Below are 27,497 nucleotides of genomic sequence, written 5' to 3'. Positions count from 1 at the left end.
GCCGTCCACGACACATTTTATTTAACATTGTTGGGATTTGGATTTAGGTCACATGAAATGCACACCCGAGTTAAAAGGAATGAAAAGCTTTACTAAGGAAAGAAAATTTCCCATCTATTCTTGTTTGTGCCAAAATTTAAGTAGATGCCAAAAAGCTCTGCTACAAGCTCGGTTTAAATGGATTGCAAAAGAAATCAAACAATTTATGGCTTAGCATTCCCTTCACATTTCGCTTAACCTTGCTCGAAGATAGAATACGAGCGAACAAAGTTTAAGACTGGCACTGCCTAATTGGTTGAGAAGTGAACTTAGAGAGAACTAGAGAGCACTATTACCTTGCTATGTGTAACGGCTACAAAATGGTTGTTACATTTCTTACGGTCCAACTTAGCTATGGCTAATAGCTACCCTTACAGACCATTCATCGGAAAAGAATCTGCAAGTGTGAAAAATTGTAAAGCAATTGGTCTATTAATTCTGAGAGTTATCAATTTCAGTTTTGCAAGGGCTAGATCGAATACAGTACGATGGTAGAATTGAAACTCATGATATTCCCCCATCATTGTGAAAGAGAAACATCAATGCTAGCTATCATAATAAAAGAAAACGTTTCTCGTTTCACTAGTCAATTTTGTCTTCTATTTCAAAAATCTCAAGAGTAGCTGGTTGTTCTAAAACCTCAAGAAGAAGAAGTTGCAGCTACAGAGTTGTTCATCACTTTCCATATCAGAGTATTCAAGAATAGGAACACAAGCATAGCAAGAATGTTTCAGACGCCACAATCAAGTTACTATGCAATCACTCTTCATCAGTGATGGAAAAAGATTCAGTGGTTTCAAAAGTATCCTTTGTTGTAGTGGCTTCCTGTATACCGCACATGCCATGCACCTCTTAAGAGTATATCTAACTGGGATTTTCAGCTACATTGTACTCAATGCACAGATAATCCATTACGAAGATGGTCCTCGAGGTCTTGGCTTTGCGTAGCCTAGACTGATAAGCTTTTGCATCAACTTTTTCTCAGCAGCAGCCTGAATCCGCAATAAAGGGAGAGTGAGAATCATACCAACAGTTAGGGAGATACGCACAAGATCCAAAAGATAGAAATCTACTATTCCATGTAGTTATCAGCTATATAAACTGAAATGACATCCAAATAGAATTTTGGAAGAGGGATAACAATTACACAAACATGCAGAGGGGGAACCTAGAAAAAGGAGGATAAACAGAGTGGAAGTAGAAAGAGATCAAACCTCAAGCATGGGGCTGTTCTTGGGGATATTACAAGCTAGTACAACATTGAGTCCAGTCTTAAGAACTGCAAAAAGAGTCATGTCAGACAATATATCTTAGAAAAAGGAATGAAAACTGACTTAATTTGGCTGGTGACATACCTAATCGGCGGGCAATACCAGATCCTGTATTATCAGATGTTCCTCCGGTCAAGGAACTCACCGCAACGGTATTGCTCTGCACAAGACATAAAGAGTGTAACAACTGAAATAGACAAGCCAAATCACAGCCATCGTCACCCTCTCAACGATAACATACATCCCCCACTAAAAAATCTATTTGTTTAAAGGGATACGAAGAAAAAATCTATTTGTTTAAAGGGATACGAAGAAAAGTCTATGTGCGAGTATATTTCTGTGGAGGTTTTTGAAATCTCATTTTGAGTTTTCCTTGTTCTCAATCCAAGTTATTTTCAGTGTTCTTTTCAATTTTGTTTCGGATACTTACATAATCAATATAGCGTTTTCTTTAGGAGTATAATCCAATATTACTATCTCTGTTCTCATTAACTTTATTCAAAAGCAATTACAAAGATGGGCAAGAAAGGTAGCAGTAGAAGGAAAAAGTTGAAGAGCGATATAAGTCAAGTTCCAAACTTACAGGTCTTGCTGGAGCAGCTGCATACAGATTCCCAAATTTGGCTGAAGTGCAACCGATCCAAGCATATATCTAGAAAGGATGAAAAGAGATTATTGCGAATGAAGAGTAACCTGTTTTCAATTTTGAAGACATTCCACACTTGTAATTAACAAAATCAATAACCATAACAACTAATCAAGAAATTCGTTCTTTCTATACAGTACATTTAAGTCTGTCTGGATTAAAGATGTAAACAAGTCACAAATGTATCAACAGGATCATTAATGCTCCTTCAAAATGCTAACATTTGTATTAAATTAAAAACTCTCAGTTTTCTATCGTATTTGTTGTTGAAGGTAAACTTCTAACAGTGATACACAAATACAAAGAATAACCAAAGAAAGCCCTCAAATTGCAATAGTATGATCCACATGGACCCCCTCTATAGTTTCAGAGATACAACAATTACTATGCCTCAATCCAAAAAAGTTGGGCCGGCTATATGAATTCTCGCTGACCATATTTATCCAACTAAATTCATCTCAGACCAACATATGAAAAACAAAAATAAAAATAAAAAGTACTAGAAGTTCTCTTTATTTTTTTAATGGCATAAAATCAGGGCTAGAAGACTCCTGGGCATTGGACATAAACTACCTGTACTAACATAACTAAAACATAATTTTTACTAACTTCTTCCACGTGATGTTAGACCAACCTCGTTCCCTTTTAACACCTTCACTCGTCATGGTTTCACACCAACAGACCGGTACATATGGAGGTCGACGCATGATAAGACCAAGCTATCTCAAGCGACTTTCTCTCATTTTGTCCTCAAGGTATACTATTTGTACCTTCCGGTGAATGTAATTATTTTTAATCCTATCCAACCTTGTATGGCCATACATCCATCGAAAATATATGCATCTTTGCGACACTAATCTTGTGTATGCATTGGACTTTAGCAGCCCAACATTCACTCCCATATAATATTGTTGATCTTATAATTGTTCTATAGAGTTTACCTTTCACTTTGGTAGGCATCCTTTTATCATATAACAACCCAGTAGCACTTCTACATTTCAACCGTCTGATTTTGATCCTATGTGTAACATCTTCATCTATAATCTCAAAAATAAAGAAAAACATTCCAGAGCATAGTAAACCAGTGTCTCTCAACTAAATTCAGCACCCTTCGCACATAGTATTAAGTACATGACAAATCAAATACCAGAAGTATTTATATAGGAAGTATCTGACTTGTACTTTTAGTACCTCGGTAGTTAACCTTCCTGTGACTTCAGCTGCTACTTTCGTTCATAACCAATATAGAGTTATGAACATTAATCAATCACTAAGATGTCACTCACAACTAAAGTTAGGATTGGTCAAGTGAATTCTCTGAAACCTTTTTGGTCAATTTGGACCTATATCATTCCAATACTACTTTGCTCATATATGATTTTTGCCTTTTTAAGGCAAATTCGAGTTTTTTTAGAACTAGAGGATCTCTGAATCTCACATTTATTCTTACACCAGTATATAAGCCTTTAACCATACTAAAAGTTCTTGGCCAACACTATAGCTAATGTAAGAGTACTAACAGTAACCAAACCTTAACCCCAATGAGTTGGTAGTCTATACAATTCCTTAGCTTCCATTGCGTTTCGTCCTTAACTAAGTCCACATTAACTCCGTGAAACTGCAGTGTTTTCCGAGACAAATTCCCTCCATGTGATTTTAGATCAACCTCATTTTCGAACACCTTAGGCTTCATTTATCGAAGTGTAAGTATTTATGGACCAATGGCTGAACTATCTCGGCCGATATTTGCACCATTTGTTGGATGTAGCTACTTCTAGTCTTGTTAAATAGTGACTAGTTTGGCTTTTCACTAAGTTCTGATAATTAGATAGCAACATAGCTACTTATTACTAGATAAAAAATGGAGTAAGGGAGCTAAGGAAACCTGTTTCTGAAGACGAATGATCTGAAAGTGAAGAGTAGCATCGTCAGAGACTTCAGAAAAGCACGTGACCTGCACGCCACTTCCATCATCATCTTTTTCTACAATTTTAAACTGATTCATTGTGTCCGTAACAACGTCAACTCTTCCGTTGGAGAATGAGGAGGAGGATGGTGATTCCTCTAATCCTTCTCGCAAATCCATTCTCAGAAAAACTAGCGAAGAAAATCGAATTGAACTGTGAAGATTAACTAAATCTGTACAAAACGAATAAGCAAAATCAAAATTTCAGAGTTGAACAGGGGATTTTGGAGTGTTACACAAGAGATGAGTCTCGGGTCACCCGTGAAATGCCACGGGTAGGGAAGATCCGAACCATGTTAAGGTGCTATATACTGTTTAAACCCAAATCACCAGACGTGTCAAATGGACTTTGATTTACAAGAAGCCTTGGAAATGAATTTTGTTTTACAAGAATAGCCTTGAAAGTGGGTCATCTTGAATTTTTTACGCGTTTACCTATGGGCAAACCTTCAAGTTTAAAAAGTTTTGTTCATGCGATAAAACTTTTAAATTTTGATGGTTTGCCCACGAGGCAAATAAGAACAAAAGAATTGCCCATGGACCCGGTAGCAGAGCCAGATTTTTTATTAGGGGTATCAAAATATATAAAAATAAATATATCATGAAATTAAGACCTTTTTTTTTTGTGTGTGTGGTTAAAATAGACGTATAAGCTAATAAACAAGTCATAACTCGATTTTGTTCAAATATTGTTCACAACGAACATGAATTATAACTTAATATGTTTAACTTAGGGGTGTTCAAATCGAATCGGAGAACCGTACCAAACGAAAAATCAAACAAACCGATTAAAAAACCCGACTAGGTTTGGTATTGAGTAAAAAAATCCGAACCAAGACATATAAATATATAATTTTTATATATATTTTAAAGACTTTATATTGAATTTTCTTTAAAGAATGTAGAAATATTTGGGATCCTCTCATGTGTTAATCTTGAAAGCGTACATTAACGGGAAATAATTGTTACCCGACTAAGAAAATAACTATCATGTGTTACTAAAAAAATTCTCCCATTAGAATATTTTAATAGATCATATGTTTGTCAATTTTTTCGATATTTACTAAACATATATTTGTTTGACTCAAAAGATATTAGAACCTTTTTGAATAAATCAATTAAAGAAGATGAATGGGTAAATCTTAGCTAAGTATAATAAACTCTAGAAACAAGGATATAAAAGATGAACACGATGAATAATATTTTTTGATCTTGTGAAGATGAGTGATCGAACACTTAGGATGCTAATCATTTATGTAGAGAGGTATTACAATCAGTGTTCATAGTTCGAAAAGCATCAAAACGATCCCCTTTACAAGGTTGTTTTTCCACTATATATAAGGGACAAACCCCTTCTGAACCCTAAAAGAAATATATCATAAGGAATATTCGAAAGAATATCCCTAATGCTCCCTATTGTAAGCACGTGATTTTTGACCCTCCCCGAGGATTTTCACATTTTTTTTAGCATAAATATGAAATTGGGTCTAATATAGCCATTTTAACTATTTTACTTTATTTCGTTGCAAAAAGAAAAAAATCACAAAAATATATATATAAATTTTAGTTTATGTATTTCTCATAAACTTGAAAAATACAAAAATTGTACTTTATTTTGGTACTTTATATAAATTCAAAAATTACAAAAAATATAATTCTATTAATGTTTTGTAGTCGATTTAATTTTGGAAAAATACAAAAAATATTACTTTATATTTTTGTCTTTATTAAAAAATGAAAATTACAAAAAAAATAGTTTTATTAATATTCTATAGTCATTTTAACTTTGAAAAATACAAAAAAAAATATTACTTCATATTTTATCTTAATATTTAAAAAACGAAAATTACAAAAATAGTTTTATTAATATTTTGTAGCTATTTTAAATCTTGAAAAAATATTTAAAAAGATATAGTTTTGTTTGAATACTAGTCTTATTTTTGGTAGTTATTTTGCTTACATAGGACTAGTTAAGCAACGTGTTCCTATTTCTCGGGTCCGGGCAAAAGAATAATATTCGGGTTCAAACTACCCGGTTTTAGGCCTAATTTTCGGACCTAGCCCATATTAATCCGAGTCCGCCACACGTGGGGAACACGGACGGAATCCCATACACGGGGAACCCCACCACGCGTGGGGAACATAAGTCTCGAACCCCACCACGCGTGGGGCTCATTTTTTCTTGGCACACACGGACATTTTGCTGAACAAAAGGGGCAGGACTTTGGAGATTTGAAAGGGGTGGGTTCTAAAATTTTTTGCACAGGGACTGTTTACGCTTCTTCTTCCTAAAGAAGAAGAAGCAAAAACCCTAGCAACGAAAACCAGCAAACCTCCATCCATAACCCAGCCCGACGAGCAGCAGCAATGTCGTCACTGTCCAAACTCCATCTCCATCAACAAACCTTCAGCTCCCATCACCACCGTCAACTGCTCCACGCCATAGCCACCACCCAAACGACACTACCCGTAATCTCCACCTTTCCAAACTTCCCCGTCGAGCAGCAGCGACAGCTTCGCGTTCTTCTTCATCAACCAAACAACCAGTCCGACACCCCCTCGACCTTACTGTCATTGCCACCACCCAAACACCATATCCGAAAACCACCCTCAAACCTAACCCAAAACCACCGCGAAACCACCTATCGCAACCAACTCCCACCTCCCTCACCACCTGCGGAACCAACCAGCCCCACGACCATTCTTCTCCTTCGCCATAGCCAAGAACCAGTCCGGGGATCCTCCGTAACCCCTCGACCCCATTCCCTCGCATCCAAACACCATAACCAAACAGAAACCAGTAGCAAACCCTCCCTAACGCCTGAACCACCACCAAACAGCCCTGTTGGCAGCTCTTCCCCCTCGTTGTCGCTGCCCAGTTCGTCAGCCCCACGCACAGCCCGAACAAGAACCAACAGTTCCGCTATTTTCAGTCCAACGAGCAGCTATCGCTGCGTGCCAAGCAGTCGTTGCTGCGTTTCCGAGTTTTCTGTTTTCCGTCGAAGTCGACTTTGGGTCCGAGCCTTCTGTTTTTCCGGTGATGTTGCTTTTGGCTCGTCGAGGTCCGGTACGTCGAGGTTGTTGTCCGAGGCGTCAAGGTTCGCCTACGGTTCGTCGCGTTTCAAGGATAACGCTGCCTCGCGGTTAGTTGTTTTTTTTTTCAAATTTGTTTAAGGCATTGTTGGCATTTCCCCTCGTTGCTTCAGTAGACTTTTAGTTGTTCCCTGCTCATATGTATATGGTTATTCACTTGTTTCGTTTGATATGAGCATATGGTTGAGATCCTGGCAAAAGGTGCATAATTATGCCTAGTTTTCTTTTGTTGTCGTTTTGCTTAAGTTTTGTTTCTGTTACTTGTATTATTAGGGAACATTGAAGTTAGGTTATAGATTTATTTTTACGCGATTTTGCTCAATAGACATAGTCTAGTGCCATGCTCTTAGGAGTTGCGTAAATATGGGTTTAAACCTTGGTAGGAGTAATCCTTTGAAATCAGAATCCTAAATGTGTCATTTTAGCAAATTCTATGTCCATCGCAAAGTAAAAAAGAAGAAAAAAGAAAAAAAAATAAATAAAATGAGGCGAGCCTCGAAAAAATGCACAAGCTGCGGGGCCCTCTAAATGTATATATTAAAATAATTAGAATTCGGGACATGCCGTTTAGCGAATTTACGGCAGTCCCCAAAATAACAATGCGCTAGTTGCTTCAGGCGCGCCTTTAATAATTTAATTTTCCTAAACTCGGGTGCACATTTATGTGACCCAAATCTAAATCTCAACGGAATCGAGATGTGTCTCTAATCACGGGTATATTGATTATGGCGTGGCCCGAGATGCATTTCCATGACGTTGTAAATTCCTTTTAATAATAAATGAGACGAGCCTCGACAAACAAAAATGTAGAAGCTGCGGGGCCCTCTAAATGTATATATATTAAAAATACTTAGAATCCGGGACATGCCGTTTAGCAAATTTTACGGCCTTTCCCAAAATAACAATGCGTTAGTTGCTTTAGGCGCGTCTTAATAATTTATTTTTCTTAATTCGGGTGCACATTTATGTGACCCAAATCTAAATCTCAACGGAGTCGAGATATGTCAATAACCACGGGTGCATTGATGTAACGTGGTTCGAGATATATTTTCACGACGTTGCAATTCTCGTAAAAAATAATAATAAAAGTTGTCAAGAGTTTAACTTGCATATAGGTTTAACATGTACAAAATCAGATAATCAAGCCAAATATAACAGTTGAGCGACCGTGCTAGAACCACGGAACTCGGGAATGCCTAACATCTTCTCCCGAGTTAACATAATTCCTTATCCGGATTTCTGGTACGCGGACTGTAATATAGAGTCATTATTTTCCTCGATTCGGGATTAAAATTGGTGACTTGGGACACCCTAAATCTCCCAGGTGGCGACTCTGAAATAAATAAACAAATCCCGTTTCGATTGTCCTTTAATTGGAAAAAACTCCCTCGCGCCCTCCCGGGTGCGTAAAAAGGAGGTGTGACACCTATTAGGACTCTGCTGGGGATTAGTTAGGACCCAGAACCACTGGTTCAGGGTTAAGAATTTGAGCTTAGAATAATTATTATTATTTGGCTTTATCTATTATCTGATTTTTACATGTTTGAGCCTAATGTGCTAAATGCTGCTTTTACCGCTTTGATATTATTTGAACTGTATATAAATTGTGCCGAAACCTTTATCTTCTTACCTCCGTGGATGTGCTTACTGGTTGAGACTCCCTATTCTGTTAGTGTCATACCCTGAATAAAAGAGGCTCGGAAAGTTTCTAAGCCGGCTGGCCTTTTAGTTCCCGGAAAGGAGCTCCTTCCTCAGCTCGAGTTGTCCGCTCGGGTACACCGTCTAGAATACCGACCCAGGTTTTTGAACCTAGTATAATAAAGCCAAATGTCGGATCCCTAGTAGGAACGTTTATTTGCATCATGTGTATTTGACTTAGGGGACTCAACATAGGGGTTGGGTCCGTCTAGGACAAGCAACCTGAAAATAATAGACCATCTTTTGGCATCCTATGTGCTACATGTTGTATTTAGTCAAGGGCAAATGGGTCATTTGGTCATTTCCAGCATGGTGTTATTTTAATCAAAAAGCATGGGGAACATTTGTGGAATCCAAAAAGCCTTGGAATTCCCCTATGTCCCCCACGCTTCGTTTTTGGGAATGCACATGGGGAACATTTGTGGAATCCAAGAAGCCTTGGAATTCCCCTATGTCCCCCATGCTTCATATGTTGGGAAAAGCGCATGGGGAACATTTGCGGAATTCAAGAAGTCTTGGAAATCATTATGTCTCCCATGCCACATTTTTTTTTGAAAGTAATAATAAATATAAAAAATAAAAATACATATAAAAACAAAGCATGAAAATTCAAAAGATTTTGTATGTTTTCATTATTTTCCACAGATTAAAAAAAATCGTGAAAAAGAGGAGAAAAATGACAGTGCAGAGATATAACTACTTATTTTTAGAGAAAAATCAATGTCCAAGTAGTATCGAAACTCTGCCGAAATTTTGAGAAAATGAAAAAATGCCTTATTAGTTTGTTATATTAAAAGCAAAGGAAAAATAGAGGAAAAAAATCATCATTGTTCCGTCTTGTTTTTTTTTTTAAAAAAAATATAGAAAAGAAAATAGTTTGTTTTGCAAAAAATAAAAATAAAAAGAGTCGGGCGTTAAACGTAATTTTATTATTTGTTCCAAAATAAATATATATATAATCCAAAAAAAAAGTTCAAAATAAAATTCAAAAATATTTTGATTCTTCTTTAAAAATTCAAAATTCAAAAAATATTTTTTTTAGCATTTCTTTTATTAAAAGTAAAAATTCCAAAAAAAAACATTTTCTTTTTCTTTAGAATAAGAAAACAAATGAAAAAAAAGGAATGTTTTATGTTTTACGTTAGTTAGTTTGTTTGTTATGAATGAAAAATAATAGTTTGTTTGTTTGCTATATATATAAAAAAGAATAGAAAATGGAAAAGGGTCTTCTCAAAAATAGTTTATTTGCCCGAACTACGCGGGTTTGATTCTCACCGGATGTGAGATACGTAGACAACCCTCATCGGGTCCAACCCCACCTTTTGCTAAAATAGCCAAAAATCAAAAATTTTAATCTTGTCATAAATAAGTCGGGTGATGTCCAACCCACTTTTTGCTAAAATAGCCAAAAAACAAATAAATAAAAAATATATGTCAAATTTTAATTTTGTCATAAAGAAGTCAGGTGACGCTGTTTTATCAAGACATAGCCGAATGTTCCCGAAAGGGACGCCGGAAGGCTGACTTCGCATAAACAGCCACCTTTGGGTCATTTTGAGATATGGACCCACACAGCCTAAAAATCTTCGTCCCCGAGACGTTGAGAGGCCGTGTTTGTAATATTGAGTTTTCTAATTTGAAAAACAATAAAAAGAGTCATAAAGAAGTCGGGTGATGCTGTTTTGTCATAAATAGCCGAATGTTCCCGAAAGGGACGCCGGAAGGCTGACTTTGCATAAACAGCCACCTTTTGGGTCATGTTTAGGATTTTTGTCCAGTTGACCCACACAGCCTTAAAAATCTTCGTCCCCGAGGCGCTGACGGGCCGTGTTTGCAACACCAAGTTTTTATTGCAATTTGAAAAGAAAAAAAAACAAAGTGTCAGCGGTCAGGTGAATACCGTTTGGATTTTGGTCAAAATAAGCCGAGCCAGCTCCGGCCGCGTCTTAAACCATTCTTGCCGAAATAGCCTTAGAGTATCTTTCAGTTGTCGAAAGGTTATTTTCGTAAAAGAACGAACAAGTTTGTAAAGTGTCATAAAATAATCCTCCCCGGCCTCAAAATTCATATGAATTTGGAAGGGGCCACATTTGCAAAAATAACCGTTTGGTTGCATTTGTCAAACGGAGAAAGGGAGTTGGTCATTTATTTTTGGAGTTTGTAAATCTTTGGGTTGTTTGATTTTTTTTTTCCAGCTTGTAGGTCATCTTCAAACCTTTGAAACCCAGTTTGTTTTAATATGAAAATTGAAAAAAATGTTTAGTATTGTTTATCTTTTATTGGTCCGAACTACGTAAGGTCTAATTCATGTGGGGTCATGATACGTAGGCAATCTCCTTAAGATTCGACCACAACAAAAAGAAAAGCCAAAAAAAAAGAAATGAAACAAAAAGAAAAAAAAAATGAAAAAAGAATGAAAAAGAAAAAAAAGAAATGAAAAAAGGAAAAAATGAATGAAAAAAAAAATTCGAAAAAAAGAGAAAAAGAAAAAAAGATGTTGTCAATAATGAGGACCGACTGAGTCCATTCTAACCTGTTTGTTTTGCAAATAAAGTTAAGGTGGTTGGTTTGTGGTAAGCCAGACAATGACACCCAGAATCCTTTACTTGCATCTCATGATACACACTCTGCTGGGATCAGGCCTGATAACAGAAGCACTCGAATCCTATTGGGGACTTGCTGACGGAGGTTGATGATATTGAAGCTGGTAATGGTCTTGGCAGTATTGATGCAAAGCTCAGTGGCTAAGATGCCAGTTTTTGATGAAATGGGAGGCCGCTCCGTTCCCTGGTTAGCAAGAGAGAAGCTGTTGGTGGTTTATTTTGTTGTCATTTCTGTTGTCCGGATTATTCTTAGGGTTGTAATCCGAATATTGTCTTGTGTCAAACCTTCCTATCTTTCCATTTTGTCATATAAGTTTGTTTAAGTTACGTCAAGGCTGTGTTAGAATTTTATTTTGGTTGTTTTGTTTGTCTTGTCATTCAAACCATTTCACCGGTAATCTAATGCAAAATCCGGTCCCTTTTATTTCCAGTTTTCTTTGGTTTAGTCCTTTTATCATTTTATTCAATGCTGATTCTAGTGACATGACATGCGTACACAGTTTGGGCCTAATCTTAAAAGTTAATCATAAAACCCTGGAAAGGCGATCAGACCATTTAAAGGAAATAAGGACGGTTGAGATTATTCAGAGCTCGAGTCATATGGAACTGGGGCAAGTAAAACACAAAGAAAACCGTTAAAAGCAAGATTCGCCAAATTGGCATGAGGGTCGGTCATGATAATGAGAGTGTCGCCCAACGGTGCTTTAGAAATGACAAAGGAAAAATATAACGTTTAACATAATTGTCAAGTCCAGCACCATCAGAAGAGACTACAAGTTTAAATTGTGTTGTTTGCATTTGGCATGTTTTGAAGACTGGAATGACGAAGGCATTTTGTTCTGCTACCCAAATACTTTTATCCTTCGTTACCCCTTTTGAGCCTTATTTATTTTCTTTCATACCCCTCGTTCGGAATCAGTAGCAACGACTAGAAGATGCGAACATGGAAGATAAAAAAAAAGAATAGCAAAAAAAAAAAGAAAAAAAAAGCAAAAGGAAAAAGAAAAGAAAGATAAGAAATGAGTGAAAAGAAAGTCACAATGAAAAAAAAAGAGGAATTGGGAACTACGTTTGACCTGATTCCTCAAAGAGGATAACGTAGGCGCTTCACGGCTCGGTCATAGTTTTGAAAAATGAAAAAAAATCAATTAAAATATCCCCAAGCAAGAAACTGGGGCAAAAGTTGCGTTTGTTGTAAATAAATCTAATTCCGAAGGTTGTAATTATTAACCCAAAATTAATGCATTTTTGAGCCTTTAATACCTTTTTTTCTAGCCCTACCAAAACCCACATTACGGTCCAAAGAAAGACCTTCTGATCAGTCTTCAAAAGATGTCAAGTCAGACAAATAAGAGTCTTACCGGCGAACCTAACATTCTGTTCCACAGCAGAAAGGGCTCTAATCTCCAGCAGAAAGAGTCATACCGGCGACACTCCAAATCCCCAGCTGAAAAGTGATACAAATGAGAGAGTCTTATCGGTGAAAACCTTCACATGCACCATAAGGCGATGAAAGCTGAGAGAAAACCCAAAAATGAGAGAGGTTTGATAGTGAAAACCCTGCGGGCACTACAAGTCGAATAGGATTGGGAATCAGATGGGGAATGGCCAATTTAAGGTCTCGAAAGATGACTAACGGCGGAGGATAGGCCACATATGCATGTCATGACCATTAGAGTCGGTATCTGCGTTTGATAGGTTTTTATTTATAGTTTCTTTTGTTAAAAGGTCATCTTTTTCCTTTTGTCCTTTTATTTTGTTCCCTTTTATCTTTTTTCCTTTCATAGAAAAATCCCCAATAGAGTCTGTTTGGTCAGAACAAGTGTGAATTGACTTCAAAATAGGCCATCAGCTTTCCAAAATGAGATCTAACTAGTACATCCAAGTGGTATAGTCAGCAGGGAACAAACGCGAGGCCAGTGTCAAAAAGATATCCCCAGCAAAAGGGAATTGACAGAAGGATTGACAAGCGTCAAGAGGGATACCGTTGCCTTTATCAAAAGTTATAAACCTCAAGGCCAAGGCCCATGAACAAAGCAAGTAAAGCAGTGAGCATGATTTGGCGAAATCCATACTAGACTAAAAGGTCGGGGAAATGCCAGTTTCCGAGCTATGCCACAAAAGAAGAGGGATATCCCCAGCAGAAAGGGATTGTACCCAGCAAATAAAATCGTCCCCAACAAGTTGTGCAACGCAAAGCAAGGAAGGAAAAAAGGAAAAGCCATCCCGTTGGGAGTATCACAACCAACCACCATGTTTTAAACTAACAATTTTGTTTGATTTGAAACAGGTAAAGGAAACGGCATTGATGCAGAAACGCATGCCACAAGGGATATTATCAAACTGGGGCAGAAAATTTTACTTCCATTTAGAAAATTTTCTGGAAGTCAGGTACCCCCAGCTGATAACATTTTACCCCCAACAGGTAAGTAAATAATTCCTCAACAGTGTTATCCCTAGCAGTTGCGAGGAGTCCAACACAAGGTTGGAAAGTCGGTATCCTCAGCGGTTCCTTTCGGGGGAAGGCAAAACGACTCTCAAGGGAGGTAGTCTTCGAAGGAAGAAGCTATGCAAAAACAAAACAAAAAAAAAGAATAAAAAAAAAGAAGAAGAATAAAAAGATAATAATGAAAAAATGAAAAAAAAGGTAAAAAGTCATCCCCATCTAAATAATCCCCAACAGTTTCGAGGGAGGACAACACAGATAAGTAAATAATTCAAAAAAAAAAAGGCGAAGGTTTCATTAATAGGAGACGCACTTCCTAGTTTGAAATCATTAGAGTTCTACCCATAGGAGATGCATTTCCTCCTAAGTTTGAGTTTTACCCATAGGAGATGCATTTCCTCCTAAGATTGTTTTAGTTTCACCCCATAGGAGATGCATTTCCTCCTAAGTTTAAGTTTTACCCATAGGAGATGCATTTCCTCCTAAGTTTTGTTTTTACCCATTGGAGACGCATTTCCTCCTAAGTTTAGTTTTACCCATAGGAGACGCATTTCCTCCTAAGTTTTGTTTTTACCCATAGAAGATGCATTTCCTCCTAAGTTTATGTTACCCATAGGAGATGCATTTCCTCATAAGTTGTTAAAAAAAAAAAGCAAGACCTAGTCTGATGAACCTTCTCCTAGGATCAAAATCTTAGTCTGACGAATTTTTCTCCTAAGATAGAGACCTAGTCTGACGAACCTTCTCCTAGGATCAAAATCTTAGTCTGATGAATCTTTCTCCTAAGATACCAAAAAAAACAAGACCTAGTCTGATGAACCTTCTCCTAGGATCAAAATCTTAGTCTGATGAATTTTTCTCCTAAGATAGAGACCTAGTCTGACGAACCTTCTCCTAGGATCCAAATCTTAGTCTGATGAATCTTTCTCCTAAGATACCAAAAAGAAAAGACCTAGTCTGATGAACCTTCTCCTAGGATCAAAATCTTAGTCTGACGAATTTTTCTCCTAAGATAGAGACCTAGTCTGACGAACCTTCTCCTAGGATCAAAATCTTAGTCTGATGAATCTTTCTCCTAAGATAACCAAAAAACAAAAAATGACCTAGTCTGATGAACCTTCTCCTAGGATCAAAATCTTAGTCTGACGAATTTTTCTCCTAAGATAAAGACCTAGTCTGACGAACCTTCTCCTAGGATCAAAATCTTAGTCTGATGAATCTTTCTCCTAAGATAACCAAAAAACAAAAAATGACCTAGTCTGATGAACCTTCTCCTAGGATCAAAATCTTAGTCTGACAAATTTTTCTCCTAAGATAGAGACCTAGTCTGACGAACCTTCTCCTAGGATCAAAATCTTAGTCTGATGAATCTTTCTCCTAAGATAACCAAAAAACAAAAATGACCTAGTCTGATGAACCTTCTCCTAGGATCAAAATCTTAGTCCGATGAATTTTTCTCCTAAGATAGAGACCTAGTCTGACGAACCTTCTCCTAGGATCAAAATCTTAGTCTGATGAATCTTTCTCCTAAGATACCAAAAACAAACAAGACCTAGTCTGATGAACCTTCTCCTAGGATCAAAATCTTAGTCTGACGAATTTTTCTCCTAAGATAGAGACCTAGTCTGACGAACCTTCTCCTAGGATCCAAATCTTAGTCTGATGAATCTTTCTCCTAAGATAACCAAAAAAAAACAAGACCTAGTCTGATGAGCTTTCTCCTAGGATCAAAATCTTAGTCTGATGAATCTTTCTCCTAAGATGCTAAAAAAAAAACATTTTGAAAAAAAGAAAAAAAGAAAAAAAAATGAGTCATTTTCCTAAACCCGGCGCCCACCTGTATAACGAGAGGAATACATTTCAATCTTTTTCATTTCAAGTGTTGAACCCAGGCGCCCACCTGTATAACGAGAGGAATACATTTCAATCTTTTTCATTTCAAGTGTTGAAGCCAGGCGCCCACCTGTATAACGAGAGGAATACATCCAGTCTTTACTTTCAAGTGTTGAAATTGGGAGCCCGCCCATAATAACAGATGCATACATTCAGTCTTTACTTTTCAAGTGTTGAAATTGGGAGCCCGCCCATAGAACAGAGGCATACATTCCAGTCTTTAAATTTCTTGTCAGGCGCCCACCTACATAACGAGTGGAATACTTTTCAGTCTTTAAATTTCTTTTCAGGCGCCCACCTGTATAACAAGAGGAATACTTTTTAGTCCTATACTGCAGATTTTGGAAATCAGTAACCCCACCGGAAGGTAGAAGGTTACAACAGGAATCCCCAGCTCCGGGAAGCAGAAGGCTACAACAAAAATCCCCAGCATTCAACCAAGTTATAAATAGTAGAAGCTCGCCTCAAGAATGCGAGTCAACATCTGAGATGGTCGACAAAAGCTGGACACAACAAAAAGAAAAAAAAGAAAAAGAAAAAAAATGAATGAATCCGAAGCACGGAAGTGGAGAACGGATGTGATCTGCTCAAGAACTAGCGCCTACAACTAGCAAGTATCAAGGTTCAAATCCAAAGTCTGTATGAAGCACCATTCAAGACTCAAGATCAAGTTTCAGAAGACTTAGAGATAGAAATCCTTGTAACTAGTAGCTGATAGGCTTAATTAGTCCTTTTCAGTTTTTATTTTTGTTGTAATGACAGGACCGCGGACCGGAACCTCAACGGAACGGCACCTCGATCGGATCCTCACCTCGGTACCCTCTACCATCTCTCTCATTTCCGAACTACACGTGGCCTGATTCCTGTATAACCAAGGATATGTAGGCAGCTCAGATGCCAGGGCTCGGTCACATTCCCTCCCTTTCCTTAAGTGTAGTCCGTCCAAGTAATGGTCGGGTCAAAAACACGTCTAGTCGTTCTTTGTCGGAAAACTCTTCGTGTTTTCAGTCAAAGAGGGGCAGCTGTAAGCACGTGATTTTTGACCCTCCCCGAGGATTTTCACATTTGTTTTAGCATAAATATGAAATTGGGTCTAATATAGCCATTTTAACTATTTTACTTTATTTCGTTGCAAAAAGGAAAAAATCACAAAAATATATATATAAATTTTAGTTTATGTATTTCTCATAAACTTGAAAAATACAAAAATTGTACTTTATTTTGGTACTTTATATAAATTCGAAAATTACAAAAAATATAATTCTATTAATGTTTTGTAGTCGTTTTAATTTTGGAAAAATACAAAAAATATTACTTTATATTTTTGTCTCTATTAAAAAATGAAAATTACAAAAAAAATAGTTTTATTAATATTCTATAGTCATTTTAACTTTGAAAAATACAAAAAAAATATTACTTCATATTTTATCTTAATATTTAAAAAACGAAAATTACAAAAATAGTTTTATTAATATTTTGTAGCTATTTTAAATCTTGAAAAAATATTTAAAAAGATATAGTTTTGTTTGAATACTAGTCTTATTTTTGGTAGTTATTTTGCTTACATAGGACTAGTTAAGCAACGTGTTCCTATTTCTCGGGTCCGGGCAAAAGAATAATATTCGGGTTCAAACTACCCGGTTTTAGGCCTAATTTTCGAACCTAGCCCATAATAATCCGAGTCCGCCACACGTGGGGAACACGGACAGAATCCCATACACGAGAAACCCCACCACGCGTGGGGAACATAAGTCTCGAACCCCACCACGCGTGGGGCTCATTTTTTCTTGGCACACACGGACATTTTGCTGAACAAAAGGGGCGGGACTTTGGAGATTTGAAAGGGGTGGGTTCTAAAAATTTTTGATAAGGGACTGTTTACGCTTCTTCTTCCTGAAGAAGAAGAAGCAAAAACCCTAGCAACGAAAACCAGCAAACCTCCATCCATAACCCAGCCCGACGAGCAGCAGCAACGTCGTCACTGTCCAAACTCCATCTCCATCAACAAACCTTCAGCTCCCATCACCACCGTCAACTGCTCCACGCCATAGCCACCACCCAAACGACACTACCCGTAATCTCCACCTTTCCAAACTTCCCCGTCGAGCAGCAGCGACAGCTTCACGTTCTTCTTCATCAACCAAACAACCAGTCCGACACCCCCTCGACCTTACTGTCATCGCCACCACCCAAACACCATATCCGAAAACCACCCTCAAACCTAACCCAAAACCACCGCGAAACCACCTATCGCAACCAACTCCCACCTCCCTCACCACCTGCGGAACCAACCAGCCCCACGACCATTCTTCTCCTTCGCCATAGCCAAGAACCAGTCCGGGGATCCTCTGTAACCCCTCGACCCCATTCCCTCGCATCCAAACACCATAACCAAACAGAAACCAGTAGCAAACCCTCCCTAGCGCCTGAACTACCACCAAACAGCCCCGTTGGCAGCTCTTCCCCCTCGTTGTCGCTGCCCAGTTCGTCAGCCCCACGCACAGCCCGAACAAGAACCAACAGTTCCGCTATTTTCAGTCCAACGAGCAGCTATTGCTGTGTGCCAAGCAGTCGTTGCTGCGTTTCCGAGTTTTCTGTTTTCCGTCGAAGTCGACTTTGGGTCCGAGCCTTCTGTTTTTCCGGTGAGGTTGCTTTTGGCTCGTCGAGGTCCGGTACGTCGAGGTTGTTGTCCGAGGCGTCAAGGTTCGCCTACGGTTCGTCGCGTTTCAAGGATAACGCTGCCTCGCGGTTAGTTGTTTTTTTTTTCCAAATTTGTTTAAGGCATTGTTGGCATTTCCCCTCGTTGCTTCAGTAGACTTTTAGTTGTTCCCTGCTCATATGTATATGGTTATTCACTTGTTTCGTTTGATATGAGCATATGGTTGAGATCCTGGCAAAAGGTGCATAATTATGCCTAGTTTTCTTTTGTTGTCGTTTTGTTTAAGTTTTGTTTCTGTTACTTGTATTATTAGGGAACATTGAAGTTAGGTTATAGATTTATTTTTACGCGATTTTGCTCAATAGACATAGTCTAGTGCCATGCTCTTAGGAGTTGCGTAAATATGGGTTTAAACCTTGGTAGGAGTAATCCTTTGAAATCAGAATCCTAAATGTGTCATTTTAGCAAATTCTATGTCCATCGCAAAGTAAAAAAGAAGAAAAAAGAAAAAAAAATAAATAAAATGAGGCGAGCCTCGAAAAAATGCACAAGCTGCGGGGCCCTCTAAATGTATATATTAAAATAATTAGAATTCGGGACATGCCGTTTAGCGAATTTACGGCAGTCCCCAAAATAACAATGCGCTAGTTGCTTCAGGCGCGCCTTTAATAATTTAATTTTCCTAAACTCGGGTGCACATTTATGTGACCCAAATCTAAATCTCAACGGAATCGAGATGTGTCTCTAATCACGGGTATATTGATTATGGCGTGGCCCGAGATGCATTTCCATGACGTTGTAAATTCCTTTTAATAATAAATGAGATGAGCCTCGACAAACAAAAATGTAGAAGCTGCGGGGCCCTCTAAATATATATATATATTAAAAATACTTAGAATCCGGGACATGCCGTTTAGCAAATTTTACGGCCTTTCCCAAAATAACAATGCGTTAGTTGCTTTAGGCTGGTCTTAATAATTTATTTTTCTTAATTCGGGTGCACATTTATGTGACCCAAATCTAAATCTCAACGGAGTCGAGATATGTCAATAACCACGGGTGCATTGATGTAACGTGGTTCGAGATATATTTTCACGACGTTGCAATTCTCGTAGAAAATAATAATAAAAGCGGTCAAGAGTTTAAAACTTGCATATAGGTTTAACATGTACAAAATCAGATAATCAAGCCAAATATAACAGTTGAGCGACCGTGCTAGAACCACGGAACTCGGGAATGCCTAACACCTTCTCCCGGGTTAACAGAATTCCTTATCCGGATTTCTGGTACGCGGACTGTAATATAGAGTCATTCTTTTCCTCGATTCGGGATTAAAATTGGTGACTTGGGACACCCTAAATCTCCCAGGTGGCGACTTTGAAATAAATAAACAAATCCCGTTTCGATTGTCCTTTAATTGGAAAAAACTCCCTCGCGCCCTCCCGGGTGCGTAAAAAGGAGGTGTGACACCTATTAGGACTCTGCTGGGGATTAGTTAGGACCCAGAACCACTGGTTCAGGGTTAAGAATTTGAGCTTAGAATAATTATTATTATTTGGCTTTATCTATTATCTGATTTTTACATGTTTGAGCCTAATGTGCTAAATGCTGCTTTTACCGCTTTGATATTATTTGAACTGTATATAAATTGTGCCGAAACCTTTCTCTTCTTACCTCGGGGGATGTGCTTACTGGTTGAGACTCCCTATTCTGTTAGTGTCATACCCTGAATAAAAGAGGCTCGGAAAGTTTCTAAGCCGGCTGGCCTTTTGGTTCCCGGAAAGGAGCTCCTTCCTCAGCTCGAGTTGTCCGCTCGGGTACACCGTCTAGAACACCGACCCAGGTTTTTGAACCTAGTATAACAAATCCGAATGTCGGATCCCTAGTAGGAACGTTTATTTGCATCATGTGCATTTGACTTAGGGGACTCAACATAGGGGTTGGGTCCGTCTAGGACAAGCAACCTGAAAATAATAGACCATCTTTCGGCATCCTATGTGCTACATGTTGTATTTAGTCAAGGGCGAATGGGTCATTTGGTCATTTCCAGCATGGTGTTATTTTAATCAAAAAGCATGGGGAACATTTGTGGAATCCAAAAAGCCTTGGAATTCCCCTATGTCCCCCACGCTTCGTTTTTGGGAATGCACATGGGGAACATTTGTGGAATCCAAGAAGCCTTGAAATTCCCCTATGTCCCCCATGCTTCATATGTTGGGAAAAGCGCATGGGGAACATTTGCGGAATTCAAGAAGTCTTGGAAATCATTATGTCTCCCATGCCACATTTTTTTTGAAAGTAATAATAAATATAAAAAATAAAAATACATATAAAAACAAAGCATGAAAATTCAAAAGATTTTGTATGTTTTCATTATTTTCCACAGATTAAAAAAAATTGTGAAAAAGAGGAGAAAAATGACAGTGTAGAGATATAACTACTTATTTTTAGAGAAAAATCAATGTCCAAGTAGTATCGAAACTCTGCCGAAATTTTGAGAAAATGAAAAAATGCCTTATTAGTTTGTTATATTAAAAGCAAAGGAAAAATAGAGGAAAAAAATCATCATTGTTCCGTCTTGTTTTTTTTTTTAAAAAAAAATATAGAAAAGAAAATAGTTTGTTTTGCAAAAAATAAAAATAAAAAGAGTCGGGCGTTAAACGTAATTTTATTATTTGTTCCAAAATAAATATATATATAATCCAAAAAAAAAAGTTCAAAAGAAAATTCAAAAATATTTTGATTCTTCTTTAAAATTCAAAATTCAAAAAATATTTTTTTAGCATTTCTTTTATTAAAGGTAAAAATTCCAAAAAAAAAACATTTTCTTTTTCTTTAGAATAAGAAAACAAATGAAAAAAAAGGAATGTTTTATGTTTTACGTTAGTTAGTTTGTTTGTTATGAATGAAAAATAATAGTTTGTTTGTTTGCTATATATAAAAAAAAAGAATAGAAAATGGAAAAGGGTCTTCTCAAAAATAGTTTATTTGCCCGAACTACGCGGGTTTGATTCTCACCGGATGTGAGATACGTAGGCAACCCTCATCGGGTCCAACCCCACCTTTTGCTAAAATAGCCAAAAATCAAAAATTTTAATCTTGTCATAAATAAGTCGGGTGATGTCCAACCCACTTTTTACTAAAATAGCCAAAAAAACAAATAAATAAAAAATATATGTCAAATTTTAATTTTGTCATAAAGAAGTTAGGTGATGCTGTTTTATCAAGACATAGCCGAATGTTCCCGAAAGGGACGCCGGAAGGCTGACTTCGCATAAACAGCCACCTTTGGGTCATTTTGAGATATGGACCCACACAGCGTAAAAATCTTCGTCCCCGAGACGTTGAAAGGCCGTGTTTGTAATATTGAGTTTTCTAATTTGAAAAACAATAAAAAGAGTCATAAAGAAGTCGGGTGATGCTGTTTTGTCATAAATAGCCGAATGTTCCCGAAAGGGACGCCGGAAGGCTGACTTTGCATAAACAGCCACCTTTTGGGTCATGTTTAGGATTTTTGTCCAGTTGACCCACACAGCCTTAAAAATCTTCGTCCCCGAGGCGCTGATGGGCCGTGTTTGCAACACCAAGTTTTTATTGCAATTTGAAAAGAAAAAAAAACAAAGTGTCAGCGGTCAGGTGAATACCGTTTGGATTTTGGTCAAAATAAGCCGAGCCAGCTTCGGCCGCGTCTTAAACCGTTCTTGCCGAAATAGCCTTAGAGTATCTTTCAGTTGTCGAAAGGTTAATTTCGTAAAAAACGGACAAGTTTGTAAAGTGTCATAAAATAATCCTCCCCGGCCTGAAAATTCATATGAATTTGGAAGGGGCCACATTTGCAAAAATAACCGTTTGGTTGCATTTGTCAAACGGAGAAAGGGAGTTGGTCATTTGTTTTTGGAGTTTGTAAATCTTTGGGTTGTTTGATTTATTTTTTTCCAGCTTGTAGGTCATCTTAAAACCTTTGAAACCCAGTTTGTTTTAATATGAAAATTGAAAAAAATGTTTAGTATTGTTTATCTTTTATTGGTCCGAACTACGCAAGGTCTGATTCATGCGGGGTCATGATACGTAGGCAATCTCCTTAAGATTCGACCACAACAAAAAGAAAAGCCAAAAAAAAAGAAATGAAAAAAAAAGAAATGAAAAAGAGAATGAAAAAAGAAAAAAAAAGAAAAAATGAATGAAAAAAAAAATCGAAAAAAGAGAAAAAGAAAAAAAAGATGTTGTCAATAATGAGGACCGACTGAGTCCATTCTAACCTGTTTGTTTTGCAAATAAAGTTAAGGTGGTTGGTTTGTGGTAAGCCAGACAATGACACCCAGAATCCTTTACTTGCATCTCATGATACACACTCTGCTGGGATCAGGCCTGATAACAGAAGCACTCGAATCCTATTGGGGACTTGCTGACGGAGGTTGATGATATTGAAGCTGGTAATGGTCTTGGCAGTATTGATGCAAAGCTCAGTGGCTAAGATGCCAGTTTTTGATGAAATGAGAGGCCGCTCCGTTCCCTGGTTAGCAAGAGAGAAGCTGTTGGTGGTTTATTTTGTTGTCATTTCTGTTGTCCGGATTATTCTTAGGGTTGTAATCCGAATATTGTCTTGTGTCAAACCTTCCTATCTTTCCATTTTGTCATATAAGTTTGTTTAAGTTACGTCAAGGCTGTGCTAGAATTTTATTCTGGTTGTTTTGTTTGTCTTGTCATTCAAACCATTTCACCGGTAATCTAATGCAAAATCCGGTCCCTTTTATTTCCAGTTTTCTTTGGTTTAGTCCTTTTATCATTTTATTCAATGCTGATTCTAGTGACATGACATGCGCACACAGTTTGGGCCTAATCTTAAAAGTTAATCATAAAACCCTGGAAAGGCGATCAGACCATTTAAAGGAAATAAGGACGGTTGAGATTATTCAGAGCTCGAGTCATATGGAACTGGGGCAAGTAAAACACAAAGAAAACCGTTAAAAGCAAGATTCGCCAAATTGGCATGAGGGTCGGTCATGATAATGAGAGTGTCGCCCAACGGTGCTTTAGAAATGACAAAGGAAAAATATAACGTTTAACATAATTGTCAAGTCCAGCACCATCAGAAGAGACTACAAGTTTAAATTGTGTTGTTTGCACTTGGCATGTTTTGAAGACTGGAATGACGAAGGCATTTTGTTCTGCTACCCAAACACTTTTATCCTTCGTTACCCCTTTTGAGCCTTATTTATTTTCTTTCATACCCCTCGTTCGGAATCAGTAGCAACGACTAGAAGATGCGAACATGGAAGATAAAAAAAAAGAGAATAGCAAAAAAAAAGAAAAAAAAAGCAAAAGGAAAAAGAAAAGAAAGATAAGAAATGAGTGAAAAGAAAGTCACAATGAAAAAAAAAGAGGAATTGGGAACTACGTTTGATAGAGGTACTATGGTGCATTTGAGGCACCGTGGGACAAAAGGGCTGGTGGTTGGGATCGACGATCGAGCAAGCCGCAAATTTTGGCATAAGTATTTCTTTGTCAAAACTGAACACATCCCTGCTAGGTTCCCGGAGCGGTGGAACGAGAATCGTAAGTATCGCCACTTATTTTACTCTTTCTCTTCTTCTTCATTCCTTACAGTGTTTGTTCGCTTCTTGTTTGCAACTATGGAGCGTCCACCCCGCCATATTGCAAGTATAAGGGATTGGGTAGCTCGTCTGTTACCCCATGCAGCGAAGACTCAAGATTGGCCCGTTTCGTGAAATGTTTTGGGCCGAGAGTTTCATCTAGTAAGTGTCTTCCCTTGTATCACTTCGTTAATTGAATATTGTTGTCTATTGTTATGACTTTTCATGATAATAGATTGAGGAGATTCTAGGCGGAGGGCCCCAGTCCCTATATTCTGACAGGCTGTCACTGCTGCAGGAATGCAGTTTACTTTGAATGAATCCGTCCGAGAGAGTCATACTCAACTGACATAGATGGAAGGTCCTTCTCGAGATATGGTCGTGAGGGAAGAGGCCTCTTCTGTACCGACCCCTCACCTCATGGACGAATCCTCTAACGGGGACGAGTCGTTACTGAGAAAAAGGAGGAGAGTGGAGCTTGGGAAGGATGTGGTCGTGGACACTGGTAGAAGTAGGGTGGGTGCGTCGTAGACGGCACCTGTGCCCACATTTATGGCCGACGCTATCTTGGCGGGGAGGTTTCCCCAAAGGGAGGGGGTTTACCCAGGAGGCAGCTCCGTGCACTCCGCTGAGGGTGGCACGTCATCTAATGTCAGAGGGGGCCTACGTGTCGAGGGAGAAGGCTCGGGTTCGGATGTCGACCCGGAGGATGTTCGTGAATTTTCAGAACGCCATACTCATGTGGAGGTCCGAGTGGATGGTTTTGATCAGCATATAGTTGTCCCAGAGGACTACAACTTGTTGTCAAACTGTGATCAGGTGGCGCCTGCTTTATCCCCTTTATGTGCTCCCCCTGAGAGCGAGGCTCTTAAAGAGATGAGTGGCGTGGAGTTATCTCGGAGCGTCGCCGGAATGGCCTTGCGGGTAGATGTCTTTTTTTTCATTTTCGTCATTGGGTTTGCATTGTTATTGTCGACCTGTCTTTTTATTTAACTTCTTTCTTGTTGTGCCAGACCCTTATTATGGAGGCTGAGCGCGAGCGCCAGGAAAGGAAGAGGACAGCCATCTACGAGAAGATGTCTTCTAAATATCAAGAATATCGCACTAAGCACCATGCGATGGCCGACATATACAATTAGGACTCTGACTTCCAACTGTTCTGCGAAGGGCTTAAATAGAGGGAGGATCAATTGGCGCGCAAGGTCGAGGAGTTGAGAGAGCAAGATGAGGACCTTATGAAGGCCGTCACCCGCAATAGTGAACTTGAGGCATCCCTTAAGGTGAAGGAGGACGAGCTCGAGTTAAGTAGGGGGTGATGGCTGAGAACGCTAATTTACAAGCAAAGGTGGCCAGTTTGACTGTTGAATTAGGTACGAAGGCGGCGGAGATTACTGATCTCAAGGGTGAGTTGAGCGTGAGTGCCGATAAACTGGCGACTGTTATTTCTGAAGCGGCGGTTTTGGAGGATACCCTCTGTGTCTGTAGGTCGGAGTTGACCAAGGAAAAGGAGGCATCCACGCTTAAGGTAACTGGGCTTGAGGGTCGCGTTAAGGAGTTAGAAGCGGAGCTATCCGCGTTGACCGAGCAAGTGGTGTCACACCTCCTTTTTATCACCCGAAGGGTATATGCGAGTTTTTTCCAATTAAAGTGACATTATTCGAAATGAGATTATTTTATTCAATTTTAGAGTCGCCACTTGGAATAGTTTATTTGGTGTTCCAAGTCACCGGTTTATTTTAAAATCCCAAATCGAGGAAATTTTTATTTTTTAAAGTCCGCGAACCAGAAATTCTAGATAAGGAATTCTGTTAACTCAGGAGAAGGTGTTAGGCATTTTCGAGTTCCGTGGTTCTAGCACGGTCGCTTAAACTATTAATATTGGCCTAATTATCTTATTAATTACATATTTTAAATCTATTGTGCATTTTAGCCTTATAACCGCTTTTAGGATTTATCGAATTATTTTCTTGAACAAGTTACGATTGTCGTACACTTGCCGTTTTGGGACACACCGCAAACCACGCTACATGAAATATACCCGCGAGTCGCGACATATTTTATTTTTATTATTGTTCAAAGTTGTTGTGATCGGGTCACATGAAATACACACCCGAATTTGGGTTAGGTATCACGACCATGCCATGGGAACCGTACCCATAGTCGTGATAATTTATTAATCGCGCCTAAAGCAAAGCTACGCGTATTCATGGTTGAATTATTTCCTAATGTTTGAGATTATTGCAAGGTCATGAATTCTGGAATGGAATTAATTATGGATGAAATTTATGATTTTAGCTATTATGAATCTATTGAAAAAGATAATTACCCATTAATGTCACAACCCAACAATTTGTGCCTAAGTCTTCACTAACTAATGCGACCAGTAAGAAGATGAAATATAGAATGTGCCTAAGTCTTTACTAACTAATGCAACCAGTAATTTCTGTCTAAACAAATTACTTCTCCACTCAAAAAGCCAAATAGCCCAGAATCTTTAATCAATGCAAATCTCTTAACAATAAAATATTATTGGTTTAAATCCAACCACTTATTCTAATGAAATCAACTAACAAAGAAAGATCTACCATAACAATTGAATATCTCCAAATACAGCAAAACTAAGTAATATCCAAAACAATAAGCAATTGAAGTAAAATGAGGGCATGACCAAACAAATACACATTCAACAACAAATGAATCCATTATATTCTAAAATTGGCAAATAGCGAAGACAACAAAAGAGTAGAAATGAACCTCAAGGTCATGTTACTCTGAACTTTGATTATTTTACAGCATTGAAGTCAAAAACAAGGCAGGATCTGCGGACAAGCACGAACCGAAAACCTCACCGAAAAATCGATCAAAACCTCGATTGTTTCTCGACCCAAAAACGTTGCTACTTTGGAAGGAATAGAGGGTCGCTTTCGAGCTATTTGATGGGGTTTTTCAGCTCGTTTTCGGGATGGAATTGAAGCTCTTTTCGCTGGTTTTCATGGTGGTTTGGAGCTCGTTAATGGACTGTTTTTGTGCAGATTTTCAGGGCTGTCTTTTAGACTCGTTTTAGACTATTTTTGTACAGATTTTCGGGGCTTAGGAGTTTGGTTTTCATGGTGAATTTGCTGGTTTTCAGCTGAAAAACAGAGCATGTTTTTGCTGGGTTTTAGAGCTAATTTTTAGGCGGTTTTTCAGTACATTTAGGATGTTTTTGGGGGGTTGATTTGAGCTATTTTTTGCATCAGGTTTTAGCTGAATTTTTTGGGCTAACTCTCATGGGGTTTGGGGCTGGTTTAAAGATGATTTTCAGTTAAGTTTGGTTGGCTTTTTCAGGCGCTTTGAAGCTGGATTTCATGAGGTTTTATGGCTGATTTTGGAGGTGAAGAGGAGAGATTTTGATGTTGAAAAGGTGAAAAAAGTTGTAAGATTCAAGGTGCTTTCATGGTGGCTTTAGGCTGGAATTCTATGGAGGAAGAAAGGGATTTTTTGGGGTTGCTACTCTCTGTTTTTGGAGTGAAGAAGAAGAAGTTCAGGGGTCTTTCTTTTGGTCCAAAACGGCTGATTTTTGCTTAGGGATCTAGGTCTAGGGGTCTAG

General features: G+C 38.2%; 1 protein-coding gene across 3 annotated transcripts; it reads right to left on the bottom strand.

The window, feature by feature from the left end:
* Positions 1-489: 489 nt before the first annotated feature.
* Positions 490-27,497, bottom strand: LOC107773607 (uncharacterized). Of its 3 annotated transcripts, none has more exons than XM_075219354.1 (6): positions 26,663-27,497; positions 3,842-4,095; positions 1,894-1,962; positions 1,395-1,470; positions 1,254-1,318; positions 490-1,031 (listed from the first exon to the last, which is right to left on the bottom strand). In XM_075219354.1, exons 2-6 carry the CDS (start codon positions 4,040-4,042, stop codon positions 951-953), a joined length of 492 nt encoding a protein of 163 aa, XP_075075455.1. In that variant the 5' UTR covers positions 4,043-4,095; positions 26,663-27,497; the 3' UTR covers positions 490-950. The 3 variants fall into 3 exon arrangements, with proteins under 3 accessions (XP_075075455.1, XP_075075456.1, XP_075075454.1); XM_075219355.1 differs by having other exon boundaries at positions 3,842-4,053; XM_075219353.1 differs by lacking the exon at positions 26,663-27,497 and adding an exon at positions 15,726-15,834.

This window comes from Nicotiana tabacum, chromosome 8 (genome assembly GCF_000715075.1).
Source record: "Nicotiana tabacum cultivar K326 chromosome 8, ASM71507v2, whole genome shotgun sequence".
NCBI lineage: Eukaryota > Viridiplantae > Streptophyta > Magnoliopsida > Solanales > Solanaceae > Nicotiana > Nicotiana tabacum.
The sequence above is the reverse complement of the archived record's forward strand: the minus strand, read 5'-3'. Positions and strand labels throughout refer to the sequence as shown.

Bases quoted from the DNA above. Each gene is read 5' to 3' on its own strand.
- LOC107773607 (XM_075219353.1), bottom strand. From the start codon at position 15,807: ATGTATGCATCTGTTATTATGGGCGGGCTCCCAATTTCAACACTTGAA. The intron at 4,096-15,725 runs GTGGGCGCCTGG...CGTTTTGTACAG, and splicing joins GTATTCCTCTCGTTATACAG to ATTTAGTTAATCTTCACAGT. The intron at 1,032-1,253 runs GTTTGATCTCTT...TTGCGGATTCAG, and splicing joins AGAACAGCCCCATGCTTGAG to GCTGCTGCTGAGAAAAAGTT.